The 11215-nt window shown below is 42.9% G+C and overlaps 1 protein-coding gene across 1 annotated transcript; it reads left to right on the top strand.

Moving 5' to 3' along the window:
• Nucleotides 1-445: 445 nt before the first annotated feature.
• On the top strand, nt 446-3943 carry LOC119187667 (uncharacterized). Its single transcript, XM_075881366.1, has 2 exons — nt 446-497; nt 3487-3943. Exons 1-2 carry the CDS (start codon nt 486-488, stop codon nt 3910-3912), a joined length of 438 nt encoding a protein of 145 aa, XP_075737481.1. The 5' UTR covers nt 446-485; the 3' UTR covers nt 3913-3943.
• The last annotated feature ends 7272 nt before the right edge of the window (nt 3944-11215 follow it).

The following is an 11215-nucleotide window of genomic DNA, read 5'->3' as shown; positions in this document are numbered from 1 at the left end:
GTGTATTTACATCGATGCTTTTCTGTATTTCAGCAGTTTGGCGAAGGAAAATTCTTGTGGTCTCCCACCTTGTCTTGGTCGTAGCGAAGGGTCAAGTGTCCAAAAAACGATGAACTAATTTCGTTTGTGGAGGGTGTGTATCGTTGGACTAAATATACTTGCCGGCGGCTTGTACAACTGGCATGAATGTCAAAGTAGGCTTTGAATCTATCGCATCTTTCCCTCACCCCAGGCTCCTTCCCAAATCGCGCAACTTTCTTTTTTATACACTAGGCGCCACTATGGGAAATATCGCAAATGCGACTTTGATTATCACTTCCGGGAGACTTGGCGGATCGAGCTGGCTGATATTGCATCTGAACGCATCGCTCATGCAGAATTCAGAATTGGGGTGTCCTGTACGTGTTATGAGACCATGGATCTTCCCATATATAAGATGCCAGGTGTTTTCCGAAAGGCAGTAGCTCACCTCGTTCCTGGAAGCCATGAGGATTCTGGTGAGTACAGTGTGAGCGGATTCTTCCAGACTTCTGCAGAAAATATTTTGTTTGAGTGTGGGCCCTAGGTGGACATTATTCCATGATATAGAGTCGGAGGTGATACGGAGTGTACCCTGCACTGTGCACATAACACATTTTCCAGAAGAGAACCATTGCCGTATTATACCTTTGCGCGGTAACCATGTATGCATTTTTAAGAAATAAATCCTAACTTGCGTATGCTACCGGCAGCACTGCTGTAGTCCTCCAGCAATGGTGCAGGATAGCGGGTTAAATCAAAAAATAGTGTGTATGTTTAACACCACTTCTCAACTGAAATTGATAATGCGTGTTTACGTCAGTAACCAGACACAAGAAAAATCACAGAGCTCCCGATTGAACAAATGTGCATAGCAGACTGATCGAAATTGGCAAAATGCTTCCTAATGATTTACGTTTACTGACAAGAAAACGAGATATATTTCGCAAACTGCAACAGCACATCAATTTGAAAAAAAAAAAGTAATTGTAAATATACCACGACTGAGTACATTGAAATAAGACCGTGTTAATATTGAACTTCTTGCGTAAATAAAGCGGCTGTAAAGATGAGGTATGATTGATTTGAAAATACTCGTCCTATTAGACGATATGAGTAGAGCTTTCTCATATGCAGGCGCTAACATGATAATTAAGACATGGATATCATGTACGGCGTCATTTACGTCCGCATCGTAACATTGTTCTGATTTTAAACTGACATATCAACCTCCCTCAATCGTGTTTCGCAAATAATCAATTCCTACTGTACGTGGTATCTGCCAACTCTAATAATAATAATAATAATAATAATAATAATAATAATAATAATAATAATAATAATAATAATAATAATAATAATAATAATAATAATAATAATAATAATAATAATAATAATAATAATAATGTTCATTTCATGTGCCCAGAAATAAATGCGAGGTCTTTGTACTGTGGCACGAAAAACAAACACAAACAAAGGCTAAAATTCTTACTAAAATATCAGGGATAACAACGTTATAGAATTGCACATATACGACTATACGCAGGAAGAAAAAAATGTCAACACTGTACGTGGCTATGCAATTACAGTGCAAAGCTAAGATTAATATTATTATTATTATTATTATTATTATTATTATTATTATTATTATTATTATTATTATTATTATTATTATTATTATTATTATTTGGTTTCATTGCTAATCGCAGTACTATAACACTATTAGAAGAGTTTAGTGATGAAATATATTCGGCTTTAGACAAGAACCTATCCTGTTGTGTTCTATTTTTAGACTTGGCAAAAGCGTTTGAAACAGTGAACAATACAATTTTGTTAGAAAAGCTATTTCGTTTGGGCTTTAGGGGGCCTTTTTATGATGTGCTCTATAATGACTTATAAGACAGGTAACAGGTCGTTATGAGATGTAGGGAGCTAATTAGCAATAGAAAATACATTACTGCTGGTGTGCCACAATGATCGGTGTTGTCACCTTTGCTATTTAGTTTATTTATGATTGACTTCCCCTTGGGAATTCGTAAAGCCATTGTGTACCTGTATGCAGATGATACGGTACTATTAACACGTCACATACATTATGAAGGTTGATTGATTGATATATGGGGTTTAACGTCCGAAAACCACCATATGATTATGAGAGACGCCGTCGAGGAGGGCTGCGGAAATTTTGACCACCTGGGGTTCTTTAACGTGCGCCCAAATTTGAGCACACGGGCCTACAACGTTTCCGCCTCCATATACGTTATGAAGGGGCGATTAATGCTCTTCAGAGTGAAATTCATAATGCTATGATATGGTTTAAATAAAACTCCGTAATTGTAAACGAAAAGAAAAAGAAAACTTATCTGCTTTCGAAGTCCTGTAAAAACACAAAAAATGACTATACAAATTTTTATTCACACCGAACATTGTAATCCACGCATATGTTCTGCAGTGGAAAATGTCGAAACATTTAGATACTTAGGCGTAATTTTTCATAGTGGTATGTCTTGGCAACATCATATGGCATGTATTTGTTCTAAACTGAGAAGTGTGGCATGCCTGCTTTTCAATATAAAAAGCTTGGTGCCTCTACCAATGAAAAAAATGATAGTTCAATCGTTAGCATATAGAGCAGTGAGATATGGGATAACAGTTTTTGCATTTTGCACAGAACACTGGAAAACACGCATTGATAGTTTACTTCGAAATATTTCAAAAAGTGTAGCTTACGGTAGTGAGATAGATGTCAGTACTATTTTTCGGGATTTGGGCTTTTGTGTATTCCAGGATTTGTTTATTAAGACAGTTGTTCGAAGATATAATTGGTGTGATGACTTTAAAGTGTCATATGTAACGCGTCGATCGCTGAGAAAAAAAAAACGTTTTTATAGTGCCCCGGTTGTCTACCAGATATGGAGAAGCAGGTAGAAGTGTATATATTCCGAAAATTTTCAATGCACTACCTGACGAATTTTTTTCAGCGAGTTCAAAAAGGCAAATAAAGAAATTGCTCGCTGAGCTGTAAAATCACATGGTCTATTTGTATGCCACGTATGCTCTGTGTCCCTCCTTTGTTACTCTTTTTTTATTTACTGCCTGTAAAAAGTAATGGTGTTAATCGTTTGTCTGTTCGTTCGTAAGGAAACAACAATAGTTTTGTTACCTGGTATCTACATCGCTGTAACCGGCTCTGCCGGGCCTAGTCGCACAAGTCCTGGGGACTTAGGCCCGTTTCTTTGTATTTCTTATGAATGTGTACAATAAATCATCATCTATATTATTATTATTATTATTATATCAGGAATATTCAGGACCGCAATGTTCCATCGGTTCGGGCTTGTGGGATAGCCTTGATAATATGTGGGGTTTAACGTCTCAAAACCACCATATTATTATGAGAGACGCAGTGGAGTCATCTGTGCTTCGCGCCTTATGGTGGTTGTTCAATGGAAGGTGCTTCACATCCAGGTGGTCGCCGTTGTTATTCTTGGCCTGCTGGCCACTGCATGGGCCGGGAACCTGGCTTTGGCAGGTGGACTTGGTGGTCTAGGCAGTGGTGGAGTGCTCCTCAGTGCAGTCCCGGCCGTCGGACTGGGGGGTGTCGGCGTAGGCAGCTCTGTAGCTCTATTGAGTGGCGGACCAGGCTTCACTAAGTCTGTGGCGGGACCGGCTTTCTTGGTCAGGACGGTGCACCACGTCAGTAAGATTAACGGCGGAGGTGCTGTCGTAGCCCACAGTGGCCTTGGAGGTGGTGGTGGTCTCGGAGGTGGTGGTGGCCTCGGAGGTGGTGCTGGCCTCGGAGGACTTGGTGGTCTCGGAGGTCTTGGTGGCCATGGAGGCTACGGAGGTTACGGCAGCTACGGAAGCTACAAAGCCTACGTCCTTAAGGGCTGATAAAAAAACGTGCAGTCAATTACTAGATCCGGTAAGCTCCACATTACAAATCTTCGGAATGATCTTTATAACACAGTGCACAGATAGTCCAAGTTTTAAAAAATATTTTCAGTTTCGAGACACTTAAATATCAGCGAATGCTAAACAAACCATGACAACAGAACTTACAAACAAAATGCTGGTAGAATCGTGAGGAGCTGAATAAACATTAGAGATTTTCACTGCAGCTACATATTGCAATGAACTTTATTATTATATTAAGAATCACATTTGAAGTGAAGGCACCTAGGCCGTATTTGCGCTTACAAGCTTCCATTCTGAAATTTTTCGCTTGTTCTACATTTCAGGTGTTGCCCCACGTGTACGACCTACTGGCAGCTTCTACCTCAGTCATAATAGATTCTTAATGCCAAGAATCCAACTCGGCAGTCCTCAAGCAGCTTCAGCAACGTGCACAAAACATCATCAATAAAACCATGCCAAAAAAAAAAAAGACTGAGGCGTGTCTTCCCCAGCCATAACGTTCCGCTATTACTAAGAAAACATCAACTTTATGCCAGCTTGCATGTTTATAGCAGCATTGCTGTAGCTATAGGTGCAGGGCGACAATGTAGCGTCTTTATTTAACTTCAAAACAGTGCTCTTTTGCTGTAAAGTTTGGATCTGCTTCGCTTCATCACAGGTATTACCATGAACTTTTCAACATGATTGAGAGCCGTATTCTCTAGTTTAATAGTACTCTTAATTTTGACAACTAATTAAAAAGCTTCTCCTTCTAAGTTGTGATGTTTTATGCCATTTTATAGTTGGTTGCTAAATTACTGTTTTGACACCCTTGAGGACAACTCAGACCTATTCGAAGGATATGTGCCTGTGTTCATAGCAACACGTTATACTGGACGTTTTTGTGGCCATATATTTCAGTAAATAGTGATGAAGGCTATATCTTTATCAGAGGTGACCAGCGAATGATAGACTGAACATATGGAAGAATAGCTTGGTGAACCCAATCTCAGTAAATTACCCCCATTATTATTTACGAACTTATCTGTACAAAACGACGACTCCTGAGCAGCTTTTTCCTACCCTTCGATGAATCCGACACATGCATACCATCATTTACCCTCCTACCATCGGCCACTGCAGAGGTGCCGCTCTAAATGAGGCTTACTCGAGTAATTTACCCGCATTGCGTGCTGTCATCCTTAAGGATTCCATCAACGCTCTTGCTTAGGTAACTACCGGGAAATCACGTGTATTGTCCAATTGTGCATAGCTTCAAGTCTGCCGGCAAAATTCGTTTTCATAGGGCGTCATTCATCTTCGAGTGATGACCAAGAAGAAAGAGGTTTATCAAATTGCTTCCACTTCTGTTGTTTAACGAACGCGTTCAGCAACACATTTTGTTGAACCTTGATAATGTTTGAATGACAATCGCTGTTGTTTGGCCTTGTTGCGACAACGACTCTGAGGAAAAATCACCTCAAGCGCTACAGCACCTATGTTGTATTTTCCTGTGTGTCATTGCTCTTCGAACCACTTTGCTTCATGAATAATTGTCTCTTCAGTCGTAATTACTATGTGAAGTATAATCCAAGCTACATGTTTGAAATGAATACTTTACTGCATGTGTTAGCAATGGGGACTTGTTTTGTTGTGTTTGAGCTCTAAGACTAAAGCTAAAAGGGTTGCGTCAATCTTGACATGCGACAATATGCGCTGACACGAACGCGCTAGCATTGAGTCGTGTGTGTACACTGTACTGCGATTCTTACGAGGTGCCTGAGCCTATTATAAAAGAATTTTTTCCTCCTCTTCACCGTGCTTCGCTAGTAGAAAAATAATGTATGCTCAGCTGGCGGTTTAGGACCCAGAATAATATCGTGCATAGGGCCATTGTAGTTCTTCATGGAAGCCTGCTAATTGAGTTCAATATGCTTTACCTCAAGAAACCCTCTTTTCTCCCCGTTTCGATAACTTCGTGCATTTTTTTGTATCTGTGCTTCTTTTGATTTTCCTGGTACCTATTACTCTGAATTGATTTACTCTTTCTTCGTGGCATATGCATTGCAATTCACCCCCATTGAAATGTAGTACTCGTATTTATATTCTCAACTAACACTTTGATAATGTTACGTCTTCGTAGAATGATAAATGATAATTTATTACAGCATTCAGATCATAATGTGGCTTTTTCAACGCTCGAATGTGAACTTCAGGAATAGGCAAGCTGTTCATATAGAGATAATATATCACCTCTTGATGGTAGCTGTATTTCGTTGGCTCTTCCAATGAACTCTGTGCTCAAGCGAACCTTACGTGCATGACAAAAAGAAAATTGTTCTTTCAGAATTAGGCAAAACACTGAAAGTCTTGGAATATTTATACCGGCATGCATTACTGACATTGATTGATATGCGAGGTTTCACGTCCCAAAACTACCATGTAATTATGAGAGACGCCGTAGTGGAGGGCACCGGAAATGTCGACCACCCGGGGTTCTTTAACGTGCACCCAAATCTGAGCACAGGGGTCTACAGCATTTTCGCCTCCATTGAAAATGCAGCCGCCACAGCCGGGATTCGATACTGCGACAGCCAAGTACCTTATTCACTATAACACCATGGTGGATCTGCAATGATGAGATTCTACTATCCGTTCATGCGATCAATTTCCATGTGCGTAAAGGGCAAAATGAAAGGGATAGAAAATATTCCAGCATCTCCACGGAGTGGATGATGGTTAGGTGGGCGAAGCTCGGGAGGTTTTTCGGTGGTACCGTGAATGCTCCGAAGAGCAGCATCCGGGTCTGCCCGGCACCGCGTGCGCTTCGCCACCACTTCCCGCTCTCACATTGAGGAGTCCACTTTTCGTTGAGATCGTTTTGCAGTGGCATTATTGGCCCGCACCTACACCAGGTCCGCTTCTCGTTGCGCATGTTTCACACTGGCATCCTTGCCGCCTGCACTCTTGGGATTCGCCCGGCGCTGCACTCGCTTGGCGGCAGCCTCTAGAGCCATTAAGCGCGACCCTACATGTACGGCGACAATCGAGGAGAATGAGAGACAACGGGCGCACCAGAGAAGATCCTCGCAGCCCGCGCAGCAGCCAATCGGACAGCAGCGGCACCTCCAAGAACATCTAGCACGGAGGAAGGAAAGGTAGGAGAGGCCCTGACGTCAATCGTTGTGAAGCCGCGATGAAGCCGAAAGTCGGTCATATGACCATGCGAATTCTTCTCTCTTGTTTACATCCGAATGTAAAGCACAGGGCACGACTCTCTCTCCGGCTTGGAAAGCACGTGAGCTGTGCAGCGCGCGTGTCGTGACGATCCGAAACTAATGGAACGGGGCTCAACACTCTGGACCAGCGCAACACCTTCGGCGGAATCACTTCGTCCGAGTATTAACAGCTAGTAACAGCTCACCGACAACGAAGCAAATACAAGAAAACGCGCGCTAGATGCACTGACAACGGCGAGTGTTTTCACGTCATTATTTCAGCAACTGTACAGACAACATGATCAGTCGTGCGCCTTCTACAGTTGCATTCCGCTATTCGGACGACGCAGCGTCCGACCACTGTGTCCGTGTTCCGCTTGAAACTCACCGGCGTCAGCATTCTGCAGCCGTGGTGACTTTGAGCAAGGTGCAAGTGACACTTGAACGCGGTTGCTGTTACGTTGAGATTACATGCAATTCTGTGGGGAGAGTATACGAAGCGGAACAGAAAACGTGTTTTATTACGCACATGCAGGTTGTTACTGTACACACACAACACGAAACTACATATGTGCACATGGTCCTCATTGCGTTTTGCTAGGGTCAGCGGCTTTGTACGTTGTCACAAGCAGGAGCACTGCCCAACCGTCACTCACCTGCGAGGCGTTTGTCGTCGTTGCGCTACGTCATGGTGCCCAATGCAATTTCGCTGAAGACTAATTGCTTCATCTGCGTCATCTGCCGCACGACACATGGATATGCACTCGTTCTACGCACTGTTGAAACCCCGTGATGGACAAAAGAATTTGTGAACGTTGCTAAGAGTACAATAGCAGCCAGGAGAGCACTACGCAACCAATAACGTGGCGCAGAGCACGGATATTGTCCGCAACGGCTCAGCATGATACCTGGGGAAGCACACATGCCACCACCAGCCGCGGCCGCTCACTGCTAGACAAGCTCCATTGCGTAACGCGTAATCATAGCAACACCGCTATTGTGCCCAGTGAATGTGGCTACCATGACGTCATTTCCTCCACACTTTTCACGTAGCGCGCCGGCTGGGCATGCCCTCTTCTACCTTTCCTTCCTCCGCAACATCTAGTTTTCATTAACTTAACCGCCGTATTGCGCACTTCGCCATGAGACAGCGCCAGCTAGGAAACTAGACGAGAAATGGCAATGACGACATAAAATGCGTACAGCGCTATCTAGTATATCGTGACCAAACGGCAGTTTGCATGCATCTCTATGGGCTGCACCATCTATTACATGATGAGGCAGGCGCTAATGGGTATGCTGGAGGCACGAGAAATCGCCATAGACTTTGAGGAGCTTCGCCCCTAGAAACGAAGGAGAGGGACAGGGTGATTAACCAAGCTGGGCTTTGTTGGCTAATTAGGCGGTACGCAGAGGCAAGTGCCTGGAAATTCGTGTCTGGTGTCAGTGTCCGTGAGTCCCTCGTTAGTCTCTCGTCTAAGGAGTGAATCATTTTACTTCCAGTGTTCACTTCCAATATTTAAGACATTGTATACATGGATTAACTTTTTTATTTTCTAGCAGTTATTGGCTACATATTGAGCCTAGGAATCTTCAACAGAGAGAAGACAGTAGTGTGCAAAAATATGAACCAACGAGTAATTCAGTAGGTGTTATAGTACTGCTTTCTGCCATAACTAACTTGAGCTACCAGACATCAGCTATGTATCCTTTGCTGAGTGATATAATATTTTCATTTTCGCATATCTTGCAGCTGCGAGCCAGATCCTGAAGAAAATTAACTATAATGACTACATACTAGGCGAGACTTGTATAGATTCATGGCGATACTTAGCGCACAAAAAACAGGACGCAGCGAAGACGACACGAGAATAGCCATGTGGTATTTGTCAGAGGCTGAGTGACTGAGTATGCATACGTTCTGGAGAAACTTGTAAGATAACTTTTGGTACTATTTATCTGTAATTTTCACTTTTGGTGATGAAAACAATTGATTAAGAGTTTTCACGCATGTCATATCTGATCTTTTTTTGTTCTTGGTTGGTCACGTGAGAACAAGGCCTTTAGCTGTTGTGTTGTAACGTGAGTGCCAACTATAAAGGTTGGTGCACACCGGCGACTAGCAGCGGTCGCGCGACCATTTACGACTGGTCGCAAATAGTCGCAAACGGTCGCAAACGGTCGCAAAACGACTGCTTTGGCTAGTCGCTTCCTGACCAATTTTTCAGTCGCGCGACTGCGGTCGCAAAGCTACCGGAACCAATCAGCGATGCTCAATTTTCGTTGTTTTTTTTTTTCATTGCGCTGGCGAGAACGGATAAAAACAAGAACTGCGGTGCGCTCGGTTTGCTCCGCTCACTCAGCTGGCGGCGATCAGCTGATTGGCGCCGGTCTCCGGAGTTTTGCTGATAGCGAGATCCGGACGTGACTCTCCGCTATTGCGACTTCCGGCAGCTCGCATGCAGCCTCTGCCGGTGTGAACATCAGTCGCTTTTTGGTCGCCAGTCGCAAATGGTCGCGTGACCGCTGCTAGTCACCGGTTTGCACCAGTCTTAAGACGTGGATTTGCTTTCAGTGTACTTTAGTTTACAGTCGGCGATCGTCCCATGTCTTCGCTGTCCTGTTTTCCCGCGTGCTAAGCCTCGCCACGAATCGTATACTTGGTTTTGGTCACATGTAACAATTAATCGCCCAACACAAGAATAGTTTGTTAATGCGGATTAATTTCGAAAACTGTAACGGCAACATTATTTAACGAGCCGAAGCCTAAATAAGCTATGGGCCTTTTTTTTCTTTATAACTCTTCCTTTTCTTTATGACCCATCCTATACTACAAGAAGTAGAAAACGAAAAGAGTGTCTTACAGGCTGCACCTTATTTTTTACGACATGAAAGCTTTTCCCTCGTCTGTCGGAAGTAGTCTGAAAGACTCATAAATGGTTTTGACGCAAATCGACACGTAGAAAAAGCTTTATCAGCAAAAAGGTATCATTAATGCGAAACTATGCCAGGTCCACAAATTTGTTCATTTGATGAAAATACATTGAAGAAAGTATCTCAAACTAACCTCAACTAGGAGGCATGAGTCTGGAAATACAGTTCCAGAGGGGCAGGGACAGTGAAAATAAGGGCGGGAGGGAGAGAAATCATGTGAGCAAAACGCCACCTAACGATGTCATTTGAAAGAGCATCTATTCAATATTTCATATACACTTTAAAAAAAAGCGAGTAAAAAGAGTGTCTTTTTGTCCCACAACAATAATCGTCATCTATACTGCGTTCCATCCTTGCGCTATCGCCCCGCGCCTGGTACATTCCGGTCACGATCGACATGCCCATTATCAGGGTTACATTGCATTCTCGATAGGAAAGTGGCCAGCGCCGAGTTTTCAAGAAAGGAAGGGCACGCAAGCCTGATGACGAAAATTGTTGTGGGACAAAAAGACACCCTTTTGACTCAATATTTTTTAGAGTGTATGGGTAATTTCTGAAGGCGCTTTGACGTCAGGGTGAAAAAAGTACATACAGATGTTGATAATGACTAAAATTTCAGTGCCGATTTCCAAATATACAGTTATTGTTCCTAGGTGATTGTCAACTCAATTCATTGTGAGCACAAGAGGTGTCTCACAGATAAAAATGTTTGTGGCGAGTCCCGTCTCTGTAGCTTACGTGAACGAGGTGCTATTATCACCAATGGGCGAGAAAATTATCCGAGTATAATTTTAGCAAAATCACAAGGCTGTTTCGTACAAAGCCGCTGGCCATATCCTGCTGCAGGGAACGTGTTTGAAACTCCTGCCCTAAAGGCTCGGAAGCCGTATAGGAGGAAATGGTCAAAAAATTAACACACAAATTAAAAATCAAGTGCAGTGATTTAAAGTGATAAAAAACATGCAAAGATTAGTTCAGAGAACAGTTATTGACAATCCTGATTTCACGTGTTAGTAATAAATTAGGGTAATTTTTTTGTCTTTGATGGCTGTGACACTTGAGGGAAGCTGGTTCTATTCGTAAGGTGCATGAGGAAGGAAAAACTGAAAGAAAAAGTTAACCCAACATGGTTCGCGTCGTACCTTATG

The sequence above is a fragment of the Rhipicephalus microplus genome, chromosome X (genome assembly GCF_043290135.1).
Source record: "Rhipicephalus microplus isolate Deutch F79 chromosome X, USDA_Rmic, whole genome shotgun sequence".
NCBI lineage: Eukaryota > Metazoa > Arthropoda > Arachnida > Ixodida > Ixodidae > Rhipicephalus > Rhipicephalus microplus.
Note: the sequence above shows the minus strand (reverse complement) of the source record. Positions and strands in the feature narration are given on the sequence as shown.